The sequence below is a fragment of the Ambystoma mexicanum genome, chromosome 9, assembly GCF_040938575.1.
Source record: "Ambystoma mexicanum isolate Mex_15411 chromosome 9, UKY_AmexF1_1, whole genome shotgun sequence".
NCBI classification, from domain to species: Eukaryota; Metazoa; Chordata; class Amphibia; order Caudata; family Ambystomatidae; genus Ambystoma; species Ambystoma mexicanum.
This window is the reverse complement of record NC_090931.1, coordinates 1,511,387,118-1,511,408,276: the sequence shown is the minus strand read 5'-3', so window position 1 is coordinate 1,511,408,276 and position 21,159 is coordinate 1,511,387,118. Positions and strand designations below refer to the sequence as shown.

At 48.2% G+C, this 21,159-nt stretch overlaps 1 protein-coding gene across 1 annotated transcript in view; it reads right to left on the bottom strand.

Moving 5' to 3' along the window:
• LOC138487547 (zinc finger protein 850-like) overlaps positions 1 to 21,159 on the bottom strand; it is a 387,415-nt gene that overhangs the window by 53,580 nt on the left and 312,676 nt on the right. The window contains exon 4 of the mRNA XM_069614030.1: positions 5,232 to 5,313. Within this exon, the coding sequence (XP_069470131.1) occupies positions 5,232 to 5,313 (82 nt within the window). The remainder of the gene's footprint in view (positions 1 to 5,231; positions 5,314 to 21,159) is intronic.

Here is a 21,159-nt window from a genome sequence, read left to right as displayed (position 1 = left end):
TGCTTGTCTGTACTGTATTGTGTGTATTTAAATTGTACTCCTCGTTAGTTAGAAGCATAGGTTAGCACTCACCCCCATAGGTTAACACACCTTTGTAAGTCACCTTTCTTGTATATGCATATTTTTCTGTTTGTTTTGTGTTGTCCCTGATATATGTCTCACTATTCCTACACCCTCCTAAACTTGCATACCACTTTCATCTTTCATCTTTATTCAATTGAACAGGCACCCTTCATGGGAATGCCTCGCCATCTGTTAGTGTGTTATTGTAAGTAATTTCTGATCAAAGTTGACATCCCTGTTCTTCAAATAAATACAAATTAAAGGGAAATGGCGAGTGATATTTTTAAAGTTTGGTCTTTTGATGTTTAAGATTACATAATTTTTTTGCTGTTTCTGTTCTGCATTTGCTGGCATCCTTACACGTTTATGGGTCACGCATTGACATATTATACTTCTCAGATCTTTCTTCATTTTATTTTTTATTTCGTTGGGTCTTGACTAAAACGATTTGCCTAGGGCAGGGGTTTGCAACCTGCTGTTCTGCTGTTTCTGACTCCTACTCCAGTCCTGTCCCCCTTCCTTCACTCTCTTGGGATATCCCAAGGAACAGGGGTGGGGCCAGAGCTTGTTTCTGCGCAGCCCATACTGAGAATTTTCTGCTAGCACCAGCACAGTGGGCCTGGACTACGCCCCTGCACACAGCATGCCCCGAGTACACCCCTGTGCAGGGCACCCATCCATCAGTCCTTTGCTCTACGTCGGACGGGACGGAATCAACCGGTACAGCAGTGCCAAGTTTCACATAAATTCTCTTTTTATTCTTCCTTGTGTCACATGCCCAACGGGTGCAATTAGTGTGGGTTGTCCATGGAACCTTTCTTCTGCTGACCCACACATTTAGGGTGGTCACATGCCTGGCACTCCATTGATGTGTGTGGTGCACTCTCGGGACACACTCGCATTCAGAGGCTTTCACGGTGGGAGGAGTTAGCGAGCCACCACCATGAGACTTAGAAGACTGTCACTTCAAAAGCCAAGTAAAGGTAATGAAACTTCTTCTCAAAGGTACCTCATGTCAGGGACACCCTGCTGGGGTCTCACCCGCATGGGAGGGATTGCATATTGCCTATGCCCCCGGCACTACTATACCGGACTATGATCCAGGAAGAGGCTTGCAGCCTATCTTTGCTCAGTGCACTTGTCACCAAGACTGGAGGAAGACTGCACAAGCAGACACTCACATCAGGTCTGTGCTAAGGAGCGCACTCCTCTCCACGTGGACCCAACCTTTGGACCCCGAACTAAACAGCACAGGTACGGGAATTTAGACACTACTAGTTGTCACTGGCATACCAGCCACTGCGCCTGCTGCCACTAGCTGGATCCCTGTAGGAGAGGGCACACCCTTTGCAGTGTCAAGGGTGGTCATCATGCTGATTCACAGGAAACTAAAGAAAGGGCATTCATCTGCCCTGTACACACATGGGAGGGCTCTCTGGGAGCTTTGGGCGGATCTGGTGTTCGGCAAACCAAATGGGCAAAAATGACACCCGTCTCCTGTTGGTGGAGTGTCTGTGAGTGGAGCCAGAGGAATACCCTAATTCTGCTAAAATGGCATTGGACATGCATGTAAAGAGGATGGGGAAACTGTGCAGGAGGCATGTTTCAGACATGGAAGGACACGCAAAGGCCAAGGGCCCAGATTCTCCACAATGTTCAGTGCTGAGAACATTACCATTCCACCAACAGTACCTGCCACTTCAGCCCCTCCCAGCATGACTCATAAACGGTTCCGCATGGCTTTGATTCATGGCTACACTGGTCCGCGCTCATCAGGAAGCTTTATATGGCAACAACAAGTGGGGGACTACCGCAGATGTCCACAAATCCACCTATAGCGGGCCCTTCTGGACAGCCAGTCCACTCTGGACAGCCAGACCCAACAAAGCCGTTGGATCCTGAAGAACAACCGCTCACTGAACTGCCAGACTCTGCTCACCTTGAGGAAGAGGGACATGATGACATGCCTCAGTCAATCTGTGTATTTCACATGAAAGTAGGGGACATCATGGAGTTTCTGGAACTGGCCATCACAGAGGCCCTGCCTTAGACCAGGGTTTTGGCTAAGGTCTTCGCAAAGAGTCCAGAAAAAACTGGGATCCCTCAACAGCTGGACATTCTTGCTGAGGCAAAGATAAACTGGATGAAGCCTTGCCATGTACAAAGTAAGGCGTTGGATGCCCTTTACGGACCAGCTCCTTCCAAAACGCTGTGTATCCTCACCAATCCACTGCCTTACTCGGCTGTGTTTCAGCTGCTCTGTTGCAGGCCAGTGTGCCTACCACAAGTGGTACATGGTCTGGCACCCCACTCTTACCCTTTCAGGCTAGGAGGGGAATGCCCTTGACATGGATGGAAAAAAGATCTACCTGCACAGTGCACTACCTCAGGCAGGCAAACTCTGACACCATACTAGCGGCGTGCAATAATCTATGTAGCGAGATGGAAGAGTTTGCATCTGATTAAAATGGAGACAGGCAGTAGCAGTTCTTTTCAGGCATTCGGGAGGTAAGTGTGGTTACCCCTGACAGTCTGGAGTCAGCCGCCAGGCATGCAGACACCCCAGCGAGAGGAATGTGAATGGGCCTGGATTTTCGCAGAGTTGCCTGTCTCAGGAGCATTAAGCTCCTACCAGAAGTGCAGGAAAAGGTCAAGACCTTGCCAGTAGATGGCCTGACTATTTTTCACCATACGACTGAAGAGTTTACTAAAAAGAAGACCCACTCTCTCACGGCAAGAAGCCTTTTAGCAGCATTGGAACAGCTGAGGCCCTAGAACGTCATTGGGTTTTGGTGGTTCCTGGCTGAAAAGCCCAAGATTGACAGCCACTCCTCCCCACCAGTCCCAGCAGCATGCAATGCATGGCGGACAGGTATCCCTCTAATTTCAGCATGGGGGCGGAGGGGGTATTGGGCAGGCTGATGCCACCATAGCCAGCCTACCCCTTCAAGAAATGTCATCAAATCTTGAAGGATGACTTCAGAAAGTCTTGAAGTTGGATGCAATACAGATGGTTAGTCTAATATCACTAAACTGCTATTTCTTCTTTTATTTCTTTTTGCCCAGGAAGGACAAGTCGGGTTGGAGGACTATCCTCGATCTCTCGAGCTTCAACCAATGCTTTCTGGCCGAAAGGTTCAAGATGATTAACCTGGGGCAAATTTTGACCTCCCTCATCTACTGAGTTTGGTTTTGCTCTCTGGGCTTGCAGGATGTGTACATGTACATACTTATTTGGAGGCCCACAGAAAATGTCTACGCTTCCAATATTCACAATACACAGACTATGAGCACATGGCCCTGTAATTCAGCCTAAATTCCACACCAAGGGTGGTTTCATAGGTGAACAATGCTGTGATCTACCAACTGCTGTGCCACGGGATCCATGTTTACCTAGTGAATTGGCTAATTTGTGCATCTACTACTACTCTAGTAGTAACTACTCCAATAGTAAACTGTCAATCTTGCCATCAAGCTGCCTTTTGCTCTGTGCCTCCTGCCCACTCAGAGCTTCCAGTATACTGGCAACATTATGGAATTGCATGCACGGGAGGGTTTACCTCTCGACGGAAGGGATATTGACACTACAGCTGTTGTGCAAAGAGTTCTTGAGCAGTACACACTTTGCTCTTGTACTTAATGGCCTCGCACACCCTAGTGATGCTGCACATGACATTATGAAGAAAATCGAAGGTGTGCTAAAGGCAAGCCCGCCTGTGCCTGCATCACCTGTTATTTACCCATGGGAAAAGTCCTGTTAAAAAGTTTCGTAGCTCGGCCCATCTTCCACACATTTTCCTATGGGTTTCTCTCCTGCTTGTGAGGATGTCTCTCTTCTTCCTCCTCCCTCTGATTCTTTGAAATGTTTTCTTCTCAATGGCCGCTCACTCGTTGCACATGCTGACCATTGTCCATTGTCACGATCTTGCTACCTTACCATTTTCCTGATTTTATGTCTGTCACTGAAACTTGTTTTTGTGAGTCTTCTGGACCTGCATTGTTCAGCTCTTGCCCACCAATGTTAGCATTCTCAGTGTAGACCGTAATTGGCCCTGACCTGGTGGCAGAATAGCTATTCTTTTTAATTCTCTTTTTTGTATTGTCCTCCAGAACCAGACTCTGCTTTGTGTGACTCTTTTCCAGAATTAGCGGCCAATTTACTACTTTGGCATGCTTACCTCTGTTTGCTGGTGATTTTAATCTTAAAGTTAATGATCCGGCTGACATTAAGTCTGTCAGATTTATTTCTGCCATGAATGAACTGGCCTTTTCACAGCTGGTTAGCGGCTCTGCTCGTCGATAGGGTAACACACTGGATCTTTTACTTGCTTCTCAATCTGATTTTAATATTTACTCTGCACACCCAATCCCCTGGCCATACCACTCCATTATCCCATTCTATTGGAAACTGGTCCCTTCTAAGTCTGTATCTAAGCCTTGCCTTACTCCTTGCTTGAATGAGTGCCTTCTATCCTGTGATGAGACATCTACTCAGCTGGAAGCTTGTTGCTCTCTGACTCCTGGTTTGAATATCATTGCTCTAGCACAGACCGCGACCGTTGATCTTCTTGCCCCTCTCAAAACACATACACCTAAAGCTAGAGTTTCGGGGCCCTGGGTTTCCGTTTACCTACTTGCACATTGCCTTCAACGCAGGCAAGTCAAACGCAAATGGCGCTCAAATCATGATCCCACTGCTCGTATTGTGTGGATAACTCTATTAGCTAGCCCAAAGACCGTTTTAAAATTGTTCATTCTCTATCTACGGTTCCATCTCAGCCTATTCACTTGTCCATCTCTGTGACTTTCCTCATATTTCACTGAGAATATCATCAGAATTAGAGAAAAATCATTTTTTCAAATATGGACACTCCTTCAACCTATTTGTTAGACCCTTGCTCAGGTAAAACCCCAAACTAGGCTCTTCAGCCAGTAACAGCATATAAAACAGAGTCAAACTATGTTTCATAGACTGTGCCCACCACAATGTTAAACCCAACTCAAGACGTATCGCACTAATTGGGGCTGACTTGGGGAGTCCCAAGACTACTTTCCAAAGAGTCCAAGAATATTCAATTTTTAAAGGCAATCAGTTCAAATCCATATAATAACGTCGCTGTTACTTTAAAGTTTATACAGTTCAATGAGTGGTGTTAGAGAGAACATACAGTTTCCTCTTTACTACCTTCATGAGAGAAATACAGGGCAACATTTTCTCCTTCATTTCTTCTTTTTGCTTCTTGACTAAGCCTATGGAAGAGATTGGCAGACCAGTTACCGTGGTAACCGGTAGATCAATCACGCTCCAAACAAACAAACAAACATGCAGAGATTTGATTGCTCCACATTCCCCAAAAACAGATAATCAATGGTGGATGTCCCCATTGAATTCTCCCAAGTTGGTACATTCTTCCATTTCTCGTCAAAAAGCAAGTTTGTCTGTATGAAGCTCCATCTGGCAAATAATGAGGATGACATTTTACCATTGGAACTTCTCTTAGATTCGTCATTTGTTATAGCTAATATGGCGGTTTTCTCCTCGAAGTAACACCCCATTTGCCTCGGTGCAGTTACATTCACAATTAAAATCGCCCCCCACAACAACTGGACACATCTGATATAGATGCTGCCATTTCATTAGTATATCTTCAATCTCATCATTGAGAGAATCCAGCTCGCTACACACCAGATTAAGATACATATCTATCGAGGAATCAATGATGGTCTCAAAAACCTCTTGCTAAGACAGCATCAGACCTACAGTACCAGTCCTTGACGGGTCAATTCTTTGTTGATCTTACTGCAGTAACCAGACCGCCCATAAGACGCCCCCTGGCACCTTTTTTTGCCAATTTCACATTTAACCTAAAGCCATCCAATACTGGACAAGTGATCAACCATGTCTCCTGCAACAAAACAAAATCATATTTACTTGAATTTGTACTTTTTTTAGAAAGGAATTCTAACCTCGAGAATTACAATTTATATCTGTAATTTTAGAAACCTGGCCTTGAGATTGGGATTCCTGGGAGGGAATTTGAAAGCCATTCCCATCCTGAGGTATGTTGGTCTCTGAAGGAATGCCTGCAACGGTTATTTTCGAAATGACAAGTTCCTACTAAGTTCCTTCGTTGTTCCGTCCCCCACTTGTTACTTGCAGGCTGCATATAGTAACTCTCGAAGCCTTTCAGCAGAATATCCTCTTGATATTGGAACACAAAGGCTTTCCACAAGTTTCGAGCTGAAATGTACTGCACATTTTCCTTTGCAAGCTTTATCAAATAAATGGAAAAATCTCAAGTCCCCCTAGGATATCGAGGGCAGTTCTGGTACTGTAGAAATCACTCAAAATCCTTAACCTGTTTAACGGTATACCACTTTCATCGCCAAACACTGATTCATAGATGATTGGCCTCAGACTGGATGAGCCAGCCTCCAAATTTGTTCTCTCAAAATCCCAGTTCCTCGTATTTCCAACCTGTGCAGTGTTGGTCGTTCCCTGCATGTCTCTGGCCATACAGTTGGTACTAAAGTCGTCAGCAGGGCTGGCCTGTGCTCCAACCAAGCCTGTCTTTCCAGCCGGATCATGGGCACTTACAGGTGACTGTTGGATCGTATTAGGCCCCCGGTTCCTTTTTTCATGAGCCATCCTGCCCTGCTGCCTCTGTTTCCTCATCCTTTTCGTAGGTTGCTTCCTGAGGCCTTCATTATTACCAAGATTAATGTTGGCTATCGACACACTTTTATTTCAATAGTTCCTAAAAGTATTTAATTACCGGGAAACCAGGGAGAGGCAGATCAGCCCACCTAACATGGCCTTGCACTTTCTCATACTTAGATGCTCGTAGAATCTTGTGCAGACATTTCCTTGAGCCTCTATTTTTGGGCTTTGTGAAACATGCATTTTTTAATTTCTTCTTGGAAACATTCTGCGATGTAACTTCAAAACAGGCCAGGCGACATACTCCATCTTTCACTCAGGCTGTTATGTGCTTCCAACTCTTTTTCCAAACTTACACCAGGCTCTGGCGGCAGAATGCTCAGTCTCCTACACCAGGCTCTGGCGGCAGAATGCTCAGTCTCCTACACCAGGCTCTGGCTGCAGAATGCTCAGTCTCCGTTCAATGTTGCTGAGCACAGGGCCAGAGATTTCATACATGGTTTCTTCCGTTGCTGGCGTTCCGGCTGTCAGGAGGTCTGACAGACGTCTCCAGTGTAACAACTTAACTGTAGGTTTTAGGAAGGGCTTGCGGAAAGAACTTCGTGATTTTCCCTTGTTCAGCTGAGACCCCACCGGTCTCAGTCAATGTAGCTCCTTGGTTTTTCCCCTCGCTTCTTAGGGGATAATATATCTTCTTTTTCCCCTTCATTTTCAGATTGAGCAGCACCACACCCACTCTGAACAGACGTATTCAACGCCCAGAGTTTCACTCATCATTGGTATTTAGCTACGATATAATAGCAGGGAATGTAAAAGTCGAGCTGTGCAGCCCTGAACCTTCTGGTTATTCTCTGCTTTACTAGTAAGTGATGAGAATAAGTAACATGACTGGGAGTAGGAGTTCAATAACAGTTCTTTCAAAGGCTTACCCAAATCTGGACCCAGGCTGCTGTGCACCGAGCGGTTTCCGTGGAGAAATTTTAATGGCAGATTACCCAGCGCTGCAGAAAACCACAGGAAACACAGAAACATGCATGCCACACTCCTCTGTTGCTCTGCTAATGAGCTGACTCTTTCAACAATTTCCTCCTCCTGGCAAAACACAGCATAGAAAGACTTCCAGGTAGCGTGACACACAGAAACACTCCTGCCGCACTCCGCTGTTGCTCAGTGTGACACACAGAAACACTCCTGGCGCACTCAAATCTATGATAAATGTCCAGCAAAAGAAATACCATCCATGTCCCCTGGGATCCACAGCGCCTCAGAACGAGAGCTGCTTTTGGCAGGTGGGTAAAGGGATTGAGCAACAAAGGCATTTTAAAATGACTTAACACAAGCATACACATATTTAAATAAAAAATAAATGTACCTTCTGCCCCGGATTGAAGTTTCCTCCCCAGCGCTCCAGCATCATGAGCGGGAATGGCGGAAGCAAGAGCTTCCTGGTTCTTGCACATGCGTGCAGGGACCTGTGCATGGGTGCTGAAATGCCCTGCTCCAGGCTGCTCTGTTCCTATGTGCGAGGAGGTGCAGCTGGGGGTACTGAACTGTCAAAGGGAAAAATTGTTTCCCTTTGACAGTTCAGCTAGACCAGGAGCACTCCCTCAGCTGGAAAAAGCAGCTGAGGTAGTGCTCAGTGTTTCACTGGCCTGGCTCCTCCGGTCCTCAATAATGGGTGAGGGGACTACTGGGTCGACACCCCCTCGCCCATTATGGAAGACCTGCCAGGCTCGGACTAGCCAATAGGGCAATGCCTGAACCTAAAATGCTAGCGTGGGCCAGTTATTTGGTCAAAATGGGCCACTTTTTTGGCCAATGTGGGCCAGTTTGATTCACTATGCAGCTAGTAGTTTTGACCGTTGTTGCTGAATAAATATTTTTTAAATACCACAGTTTGCTTATATTTTAACAAAAACACCCCTTTGGGTACTGTTCAAACAGTCTGTCACTAAAGGAATGAATTGCCATTTCCAACTCTGGGCCACCTTTTGCTCCAGTGTGACCCCGTGAGCCGCCCTGCCTATTTTCACCATTGGGAAAAAAATGTATCTTTTAAAATTCTAGATTGGGGTCTTGCACCCCCCCTGGGAATGGGGCCAATTGCCCCACAGTCGGAAGACTTCTACATTAGAGAAATGGACCTCCAACCTGGAGAAGCAGAAAGGACCTCTCGTCTAATGGGAACTCGCCTATTCCCAATGAAGCATCTATTTCCCATTAGAGTAACAGACCCCTAACCCAAGGAGACACAAAGGTCCTCTTGTCTAATGGGAATTAGCCTATTGTCAATGAAGCATCTATTTCCCATTAGAGAAACAGCCCTCCAACATGGAGAAGCAGAAAGGTCCTCTCATCTAATGGGAATTAGCCTATTCACAATGAAGCATCTATTTCAAACGAACCCCCAACCTGGAGAAGCAGAAAGATCCTCTTGTCAAATGGGAACTAGCGTATTCACAAAGAAGCATCTTTTTCCCATCAGAGAAATGGCCATTCAACTGGAGAAGCAGAAAGGTCCTCTCGTCTAATGGGAACTAGCCTTTTCACAATGAATCATCTATTTCCCATAAAAGAAACAGACCTCGAACCTGGAGAAGCCAAAAGGTCCTCTCATCTAATGGGAACTAGCCTATTCACAATGAAGCACCTATTTCCCATTAGAGAAACTGACCTCCAACCTGGAGAAGCAAAGGTCCTCTTGTATAATGGGATCTAGCCTATTCACAAAGAAGCATCTATTTCCCATTAGAGAAACAGACTCCTAACCCAAGGGGACACAAATGTCCCCTCGTCTAATGGGAACTAGCCTTCTCAGCGAGAATAATCTAAAACCCATTATTATGCTGGACTTGACCGCTAGGGGCATTTCTCTAATGGGAACTAGTGTTCTCGGTGAGAGTAATCTAAACCCATTATCCAGGACCTGACCACTAGGGGAGCAACAAGGGCCCTTTCTCTAATGGGAACTAGCCTTCTCAGTGTGAGTAAGCTAAAACCCATTTTTATGCAGGTCCTGACCACTAGGGGCAAAAAGGGCAATTTCTCTAAAGGGAACTAGCCTTCTCAGTGAAAATAACCTAAAACCCATTTTTATACAGAACTTGACCACTAGGGGGTAAACATTGCCAATTCTCTAATTGGAACTACCCTATTCACAAATAAGCAGCTATTTCCCATCTGAGAAATGGCCCTAGCAACCAAAGGTCAGTTTCTCAGATGGGAACTAGTGTCAACTGCTATGGTATCTCCCCAGCAGCAGTTCCAGGTGGCGTTCAGAAGCATGAGCATGACGACATCACACACTCCTTTGCACAGGACCCTGGGTAAGGAGGTCGAGTGGCCTTCAGTATTTACCCCAGTGAGTCGCGCCGCCCCCAGAGCCATACGGCACGCTGGACCAGGCACCAAGGGATGCGCCATTGCTGTGGCCCGGGCGGAAGTCACCACAATCTTCTGGGTACCCCTGTATGCGCGCGAGCCCATACCCATACTCTTTGTGCTATTCACAGCAGTTCTTGATGCTCCTTTTGCAAATTGGGCCTCACCCTACTCCTGGGGGCAGACGAATGCTTCACTTACCCTTTCCAGGAATTTGAATGCATTTCTCATTTGTGAACACAGGGTACACAGTGGGATGTCTGGAAATGCCCCCTCTTGCCCTAAGATTTGCACAGTTCCCATAGAGTGGAAAAAGAGACTCTGTGATGCTGCGCCTCAATCAGTCCCACACCCTGGTCATCTTAGTTAATAAAACTCCTCTACCTTGGAACAATCTGAGCAATATTTGTTCGGATAGTTTAAACTACAAGCTTATGGAGTCCTTTGTATGGCATTTCTACAAATCTCCCTTGATAACTGAGGCGACCCCCTTCCACGCGGGAGACCCCCAACCAGGATTCTTCTGCTTTCTCTCCAGAACAAGATGAAATCAAGGGATTGGGATAAACACCTGTAGAGACTTCAGATTTCCTTTACAACTGAATAAGACATTCCAGTCCTGGAATCCAAGCAAAGGTATGTGTCTGCCCTAATAGAGATGATTGTCTCCCTTGGGTTTTCTATTCTCAGCGCAGTCACAGGGATACATGTTTTGTAATGTTATGCTATGTTAATATGATTCATACCATGTGCGGCTTCCATTTGCATGGTCTCCAGGCACTCTATATAGTGCCTAGTGTGCCTACCACAAATAACCGCTCTGACGCCGTCCCAGTCCAATACAGATAGTTTGGCTGGTGATTCTTGTGGGAGATCTTTAGGGCCAACTGTGGTCTTAAGGAAAGTTGGCGCTAGGGCCAACCCTTTCTCGTTCTACTTCCAGGATCTTTCCCCCCTCCCTGCCCCTCGCGTAACATGGACTCCACTACCACTCCTCCTCTGATATTGCTGCTACAGCTAGTTCATCTACATCTACACTGCTACTGCTACTCCTCTACTACTACTACTACTACTACTACTACTACTGCTTCCCTTTTCCATCCTCCCTAGCCCAGGCGTCCGTAACAGGGACTCCACTACCACTCCTCCTCTGATATTGCTGCTACTTTGAGTTCATCTACCTCTACACTGCTACTCCTTTCCCTCTCTCGCTACTACCACACTTTACAGCTGCTACTACCACTACTCCTTACTACTCTTTCTGGCCCACTTCTACTCCACTACTGTCACGACCGTTCGCTGGTCATTATGGCACAGATGGAAGGGAACGCTGCATTAGCACATCACGTTTCCCTTCTTTCTTGGAGTGCCGGTCTAGTTATTCCCAAGATAGCACCCGACACAGCTCATCAACACAACTTGAGCAGGGCTTGCCGCATTTCAACCCTCCGTGTTTCTTCACTCTTGGGTTAAGGCGCTAGTTCTTTCGGCTCTCTTGCCAGCTTCTTTCATCGCTGCCTTATTTTCCGCCTTGTGCCCCCTCCTTTTTGCTTCAGCTCTATTGTCTACCACCTCTTACTCTGACCACTGCTTCTACTCGTATCTCACCCTTGCTTCACATTGCAGTACACTTGGACTCCTTTTCTTCTTTGGCTGTCGGATTTACTTCAGCCATTACTATCTTCAACGAAGGAGATTCTACACATATACAGGGTTTTTTTTGTCTAAGGGCTTTTTCCCCGAATTAGTGGTGCTCCTTCAGACCTGCCACAGTGTCTTTCTCTGGACTATAAATAGAATCTACCCTGGGGGATGGGGAGGAATAGCCTTATCTCTTCTCCCAGAAACTACGGGAACGACAGACGAAAAAGGGAAAGTCTATTAGCAAATCTCAGTGGGGTAAAGCGGACAAGGATACTTGATATTATATGATTGGTTATTTATAACACGCTCAATACCAGAGGTTTCTAAGCGTGGACCCAGGGATCTAACCCGTGTGGCTCTGTGTCATCTTGCTTCCAAGGTGAGCACGTTGCCCTTGAGCTATCCTCCCGAGAGGCGGAGGAATTTGAATTTGAAATTATAGTTGAGAACTACCCCCACTTTGCCCACTACCACTTCACTACTCCCAATACTACTACCCCTCTCAGATGGAAGGGATGCAGTGCCCCTCTCATGGACTCATGGAAGGGATACAATGCCACTCTCACATAGAAGGGATGCAGTGCCCCTCTCAGATGGAAGGGATACAATGCCACTCTCACATATAAGGTATATAGTGCCCCTCTCACACATAAGGGATGCAGTGCCCCTCTCAAATGGAAGGGATACAGTGCCCCTCTCACATATAAGGGATACAATGCCACTCTCACATAGAAGGGATACAGTGCCTCTCTCACATGGAAGGGATACGGTGCCCCTCTCAGATGGAAGGGATACAATGCCACTCTCACATAGAAGGGATGCAGTGCCCCTCTCACATGGAAGGGATACGGTGCCCCTCTCAGATGGAAGGGATACAGTGCCCCTCTCACATAGAAGGGATATAGTGCCCCTCTCAGATGGAAGGGATACAGTGCCCCTCTCATGGAAGGGATACAATGCCACTCTCACATAGAAGGGATATAGTGCCCCTCTCAGATGGAAGGGATACAGTGCCCCTCTCATGGAAGGGATACAATGCCACTCTCACATAGAAGGGATGCAGTGCCCCTCTCAGACGGAAGGGATACAATGCCACTCTCAAATAGAAGGGATGCAGTGCTCCTCTCACATGGAAGGGATGCAGTGCCCCTCTCACATGGAAGGGATACGGTGCCCCTCTCAGATGGAAGGGATGCAGTGCCCCTCTCATGGAAGGGATACAATGCCACTCTCACATAGAAGGGATGCAGTGCTCCTCTCACATGGAAGGGATGCAGTGCCCCTCTCACATGGAAGGGATACGGTGCCCCTCTCAGATGGAAGGGATGCAGTGCCCCTCTCATGGAAGGGATACAATGCCACTCTCACATAGAAGGGATGCAGTGCTCCTCTCACATGGAAGGGATGCAGTGCCCCTCTCAGATGGAAGGGATACAATGCCACTCTCACATAGAAGGGATGCAGTGCTCCTCTCACATGGAAGGGATGCAGTGCCCCTCTCACATATAAGGTATATAGTGCCCCTCTCACATATAAAGGATGCAGTGCCCCTCTCAAATGGAAGGGATACAGTGCCCCTCTCACATATAAGGGATACAATGCCACTCTCACATAGAAGGGATACAGTGCTCCTCTCAGATAGAAGGGATACAATGCCACTCTCACATAGAAGGGATACAGTGCCCCTCTCAGATGGAAGGGATACAATGCCACTCTCACATAGAAGGGATGCAGTGCCCCTCTCACATGGAAGGGATACGGTGCCCCTCTCAGATGGAAGGGATGCAGTGCTCCTCTCACATGGAAGGGATACAGTGCCCCTCTCAAATAGAAGGGATACAGTGCCTCTCTCAGATGGAAGGGATATAGTGCCCCTCTCAGATGGAAGAGATACAGTGCCCCTCTCACATAGAAGGGATATAGTGCCCCTCTCAGATGGAAGGGATACAGGGCCTCTCTCAGATGGAAGGGATACAGTGCCCCTCACATGGAAGGGATACAGTGCCCCTTTCAAATAGAAGGGATACAGTGCCTCTCTCAGATGGAAGGGATATAGTGCCCCTCTCAGATGGAAGAGATACAGTGCCCCTCTCACATAGAAGGGATATAGTGCCCCTCTCAGATGGAAGGGGTACAGTGCCTCTCTCAGATGGAAGGGATACAGTGCCCCTCTCAGATGGAAGAGATATAGTGCCCCTCTCACATGGAAGGGATATAGTGCCCCTCTCAGATGGAAGAGATATAGTGCCCCTCTCACATAGAAGGGATAAAGTGTCCCTCTAAGATGGAAGGGATGTAGTGCCCCTCTCAGATGGAAGAGATATAGTGCCCCTCTCACATGGAAGGGATATAGTGCCCCTCTCAGATGGAAGGGATGTAGTACCCCTCTCACATGGAAGGGATACAGTGCCCCTCTCACATAGAAGGGATATAGTGCCCCTCTCAGATGGAAGGGATACAGTGCCTCTCTCATGGAAGGGATACAATGCCACTCTCACATAGAAGGGATGCAGTGCCCCTCTCAGATGGAAGGGATACAATGCCACTCTCACATAGAAGGGATGCAGTGCTCCTCTCACATGGAAGGGATGCAGTGCCCCTCTCACATATAAGGTATATAGTGCCCCTCTCACATATAAGGGATGTAGTGCCCCTCTCAAATGGAAGGGATACAGTGCCCCTCTCACATATAAGGGATACAATGCCACTCTCACATAGAAGGGATACAGTGCCTCTCTCAGATGGAAGGGATACAATGCCACTCTCACATAGAAGGGATACAGTGCCCCTCTCAGATGGAAGGGATACAATGCCACTCTCACATAGAAGGGATGCAGTGCCCCTCTCACATGGAAGGGATACGGTGCCCCTCTCAGATGGAAGGGATGCAGTGCCCCTCTCATGGAAGGGATACGGTGCCCCTCTCAGATGGAAGGGATGCAGTGCCCCTCTCATGGAAGGGATACAATGCCACTCTCACATAGAAGGGATGCAGTGCCCCTCTCAGATGGAAGGGATACAATGCCACTCTCACATAGAAGGGATTCAGTGCTCCTCTCACATGGAAGGGATGCAGTGCCCCTCTCACATATAAGGTATATAGTGCCCCTCTCACATATAAGGGATGCAGTGCCCCTCTCAAATGGAAGGGATACAGTGCCCCTCTCACATATAAGGGATACAATGCCACTCTCACATAGAAGGGATACAGTGCTCCTCTCAGATAGAAGGGATACAATGCCACTCTCACATAGAAGGGATACAGTGCCCCTCTCAGATGGAAGGGATACAATGCCACTCTCACATAGAAGGGATGCAGTGCCCCTCTCACATGGAAGGGATACGGTGCCCCTCTCAGATGGAAGGGATGCAGTGCTCCTCTCACATGGAAGGGATACAGTGCCCCTCTCAAATAGAAGGGATACAGTGCCTCTCTCAGATGGAAGGGATATAGTGCCCCTCTCAGATGGAAGAGATACAGTGCCCCTCTCACATAGAAGGGATATAGTGCCCCTCTCAGATGGAAGGGATACAGTGCCTCTCTCAGATGGAAGGGATACAGTGCCCCTCACATGGAAGGGATACAGTGCCCCTTTCAAATAGAAGGGATACAGTGCCTCTCTCAGATGGAAGGGATATAGTGCCCCTCTCAGATGGAAGAGATACAGTGCCCCTCTCACATAGAAGGGATATAGTGCCCCTCTCCGATGGAAGGGATACAGTGCCTCTCTCAGATGGAAGGGATACAGTGCCCCTCTCAGATGGAAGAGATATAGTGCCCCTCTCACATGGAAGGGATATAGTGCCCCTCTCAGATGGAAGAGATATAGTGCCCCTCTCACATAGAAGGGATAAAGTGTCCCTCTAAGATGGAAGGGATGTAGTGCCCCTCTCAGATGGAAGAGATATAGTGCCCCTCTCACATGGAAGGGATATAGTGCCCCTCTCAGATGGAAGGGATGTAGTGCCCCTCTCACATGGAAGGGATACAGTGCCCCTCTCAGATGGAAGGGATACAGTGCCTCTCTCAGATGGAAGGGATATAGTGCCCCTCTCACATAGAAGGGATAAAGTGTCCCTCTAAGATGGAAGGGATGTAGTGCTCCTCTCAGATGGAAGAGATATAGTGCCCCTCTCACATGGAAGGGATATAGTGCCCCTCTCACATGGAAGGGATACAGTGCCTCTCTGACATGGAAGGGATACCGTGCTCCTCACATGGAAGGGTTACAGTGCCCCTCTCACATGGAAGGGATACAGTGCCTCTCTGACATGGAAGGGATACCGTGCTCCTCACATGGAAGGGTTACAATGCCCCTCTCACATGGAAGGGATACAGTGCCCCTCTGACATGGAAGGGATACCGTGCTCCTCACATGGAAGGGTTACAGTGCCCCTCTCACATGGAAGGGATACAGTGCCCCTCTGACATGGAAGGGATACCGTGCTCCTCACATGGAAGGAGTACAGTGCCCCTCTCACATGGAAGGGATACAGTGCCCCTCTGACATGGAAGGGATACCGTGCTCCTCACATGGAAGGAGTACAGTGCCCCTCTCACATGGAAGGGATACAGTGCCCCTCTCACATGGAAGGGATACCGTGCTCCTCACATGGAAGGGTTACAGTGCCCCTCTCACATGGAAGGGATACAGTGCCCCTCTGACATGGAAGGGATACCGTGCTCCTCACATGGAAGGAGTACAGTGCCCCTCTCACATGGAAGGGATACAGTGCCCCTCTGACATGGAAGGGATACCGTGCTCCTCACATGGAAGGGTTACAGTGCCCCTCTCACATGGAAGGGATACAGTGCCCCTCTCACATGGAAGGGATACAGTGCCTCTCTGACATGGAAGGGATACCGTGCTCCTCACATGGAAGGGTTACAGTGCCCCTCTCACATGGAAGGGATACAGTGCCCCTCTCACATGGAAGGGATACCGTGCTCCTCACATGGAAGGGTTACAATGCCCCTCTCACATGGAAGGGATACAGTGCCCCTCTGACATGGAAGGGATACCGTGCTCCTCACATGGAAGGGTTACAGTGCCCCTCTCACATGGAAGGGATACAGTGCCCCTCTGACATGGAAGGGATACCGTGCTCCTCACATGGAAGGAGTACAGTGCCCCTCTCACATGGAAGGGATACAGTGCCCCTCTGACATGGAAGGGATACCGTGCTCCTCACATGGAAGGAGTACAGTGCCCCTCTCACATGGAAGGGATACAGTGCCCCTCTCACATGGAAGGGATACCGTGCTCCTCACATGGAAGGGTTACAGTGCCCCTCTCACATGGAAGGGATACAGTGCCCCTCTGACATGGAAGGGATACCGTGCTCCTCACATGGAAGGAGTACAGTGCCCCTCTCACATGGAAGGGATACAGTGCCCCTCTGACATGGAAGGGATACCGTGCTCCTCACATGGAAGGGTTACAGTGCCCCTCTCACATGGAAGGGATACAGTGCCCCTCTCATTTGCACGCATTTCTCGAGTGCTGTTATGCCGGAGGAGCCCTGCATCTGAACTAGTATATTTTGGGTGATTTACAGCAATATACCGGCTCAAATTGATGGTCTCCATTTCAAGAGTGGATAAACTCTGCCCCCTCTACACCAACTGCCCATAAAAACAGTAAGGCAAGCGCGCATGTGTCGAGTGCAGAGGAGTGCAGTTACGCAGGAGGAGCCCTGCATCTGATGTCGAGTGCTGAGGAGTGCAGTTATGCAGGAGGAGCCCTGCATCTGATGTCGAGTGCTGAGGAGTGCAGTTATGCAGAGGGACGGAGGGTACGTCCACGTTCTATCAGTCTTTTGGTGTATTGATGGTTAACAATTTCAGAACCAACCGGGATTTAATATTTTGACAACCTTGACTGGCTTCTCATAAATTCACTCTAAATGTCCATGCTCTACACCTTGAAAACGGCTATACCGATCCAACTTGACTTACAAAACTCTGATTCACATAACTTCCCTATTAAAATGTAAACGAATCCTACAGAGCCCTTGATGCGGCGCACAGTAGGCTCCACCTCTAAAAGCACGCAATCGCTGATTGTTGACATCAGTGATTTCTGTTAACCTCGTAACCATAACCCCATTGCTGTTCTCGATACCGCTTCCATCGATGTTCTTAACAACGCTCCATGCTTGGCTAATAAAGTTACGGAACAGAATTTGTTGGTGGAAATACTGAAATTTCAGATACCGCCATGGCGGCAATTGCACCCACTTTGAGTGCAAAGCCGTCACTTGAAATCTTGGCTGATGATCCATTTACTATTGAAGTTATGACAACAGACTCTCACACTAATAATGCAACTACTCGGGTGCAGATTCATGCAGAAAAAAACGGATTTGTTGATTGTTAACTCAGAGGTACTATGTGGTACGAGAGAGAGATGCTGTGATCAGGACCCGACAAACATCCTGCATATAAGGAAACATTAGACCGCTCTTCCTTCTCTGGTTGTCGTAGTCAATCAGGAAATCCCAGAAGTCGCGATGGTTCCAGACACACAGGTCACTTTGCAGGGTTCTCGGTCACCAAATCTTTCTCGCTCCCCCATTCTGTATGCTGACTCTTTTGATTCATCTGTGTCCTCTGACCTTTCTTATGTACATCCAACTCCAAGAAGACCTTTGAACAATAGACAAGATTCTGCGCACATGATTGAAATCACGCTTGCTGTAATGAATACGGCCTTGACATCCGTGGCGAGACTATATGAAGCCTTAGTTGCCAAAGTCCTTACTCGGAACACCATGATGACTGATTTAATTGCTGATCTTGCAATCAGAGATGAGGTCATTAAGACTCATGTTCAGATGACAAAAGACTGTCCGTGTAAAGAGAATATGGCCTTCCCCCAGCCACAGACACCTCAACGAATATCTAATCTCACCACCCCGACATTTCTCTGGCTTCGATCATCCTGGGTACAAATGAACCTACTGTTAGTGGCGAACTGAATTGGAGTGAGGAAGTGGTAAACGTTCCATTATCAGTAGCTAAACGACAACATTAAGTGCACCAAGAAAAGTAAAAATCGGAAACTGCGTTCCAAGGCAGTTCAATGTGGCTCGAGAAAGTTCATTCAGTCACTAACCACTCCCCTGAAATCGTCAATACGATCAACTATATCGCCTCTAGAAAAAAGCCCTCCAAAACAAAAGCTGAAGAGAATACTCTTCACAAGATCCCGAACCTGGGCAACTTGATCACTTCGATTTGGACTATGAGCCTCTAGATGAATGAATACACGAGGCAGCAGTGCCGAACGTTACCTCCAGTATGTCCACTGACAACCAGGGCTTTAAGTGGGCCGGGGCCTGCCGGGGCTGGGCCCCGGCAGGCTCCGAAATTTCATTTTGAGGCGGGGCCCTGCCAGGGCCCACTAATCTCCCCTGGCAGCCCCGGCCACTACACGAAAAGGCATTTTTTTCTACAGCCTGAAGCTCTCGTTCGTGTGCGAGAGCTTCAGGCTTCAGAAAAAAATGACTTTCAGCCATAATGGTGGCGCCGCACCTGTGAGGCATCCCTTTAATCAAGTGATGCTCGTGGGCCGGCACCACCATTATGGAGAAAACGTGAGGCCGCTGGAAGCAGAGGCCTTGCTTTCTAAATACTGGAGCTCCTGCGGATTCGCAGGAGTTTCAGTCTTTAGGAAAAAAGCCTCTGCTTCCAGTGGCCTCACCCTTTCAGCCTTAATGGTGACGCTGCCCCTCTCCAGCTGGCGAGGGGCAGCACCACCATTAAGGCTGAATAGGCGAGTCGCTGTCCCCTTCCAGGCAAGCCTATGCAAAATAAATGCAGATCAGCACCCTCTCCCCCATAGGGGAGAGGGTGCTAATCTCTACAAAAGGCTGCCTGGCAGGGGTGCCAGTAGCCCATTGAGCCGGAGCTCGTCAAGGGGGCGTGGCCTAACGGGGCATCAAGACCCCCGTGGTTAGGCCACGCCCCCTCGATGAGCCCCGGCTCGATTTGTAGTGCCACTTAAGGCACTGCTGACAACACAATGGGCCTCATTACGACCCAGGCGGTAAGTTACCGCCTGGGCCGTGACTTTACCACCATGGCGTAAACTACGTTTACGCCATGGTGGTTGGCGGACTTACCGCCCCATTCCGAGGTCGGCGGGGCGGTAAGTCCCCAATCCCCATTTACCCTTCCCCATTCCCATTTTTGCCCCATAGGGCATAATGGGAGTGGGGAAGGCGTTAATTACGCCACCGTAAATTACGGTGGCGTAATTAACATCAAGGTCCCTTACCGCCATGGTTTTTTACACCCGCTAGAAGCAGGTGTAAAATCCGCCATGGCGGAAAGGGAACTCGTGATTGGCGGTAAGGGGTCGGCGCAGCTAACGCTGGCGCTAACCCCTTACCGCCAGGGTCGTAATGAGGCCCAATGACAATGTCGCTGCAAGTGATTTATGCAAGGTTAAAATGCAACCACAGGTACCTGCCTTTCTTACTTTAGAACAGAGAAAACAGGAGATCGAAATATCACTGAGATCTTTCATAGCAAGTCAAACTAGTGAACAGAATGACAATAAGTGCACTTTAAATTGCCTAAAACAGAAGAAGTTTTGAGATCAGCACCCGTTTCCAACTTAAAACACACCCAAGTGTCTGATCAGCAACTAGAAACAAATCACAAGCAACATTTTTGTCATAGCCTAACACTGCAATGTAGGGGGGCCAGACCAACATTCCATTATTTTCTCTCCATCCACTCCCAGCGGCTGCTGCTTCAACTCTTCCTTTCTGCTATTTCTGTTCTGGTGTGTGGGGTCTCTCAGGGCTCGGCCTTGTCTCCCACACTTTTTATTTACACCCAGCCTCTGCTCTCTCTGATCCGCTCCCACGGATTTAGACGCTACTCGTATGCTGATGATACCCAGATTCTGGTTTGGCTGGATCTTCTTCATCCAGCCCATGCCACCCAGCTGAGAGATTGCTTGTCAGCCGTGGGTTGCTGGATGAGCGAAAACTGGCTCAAACTGAAAGGAGAGAAGACTGAGGTCATGGTTGTGGGTTCTACTACTGTCCCGTCGCCCTGGACTTCGTCTTTCTGGCCTTCTTCTTTTGGCTCATTTACTGCTTCGGTCCCTGTGGTCAGAAACGTAGGCGTTAAGCTATCTGCCTCTCTTTCCATGGCCTCTCAGGTTAGCTCGGTTTGTCAAGCTGGTCATTTTCAATTGAAAATACTTAGAAAGGTCCTGCAATGTATTCCCTGTCATCTGCGGTCTCCGGTGGTCTCTGCTTTGGTCCTCAGCAGGATTTACTATTGTAACTCTTTATATTTGTCTTCAGGTTCTTCAAAGTTCTGCTGCCCGTCTTGCCACTGGGACTCCTTATTGGGAGCATATCTTGCCAGTCCTCAGTTCCCTTCACTG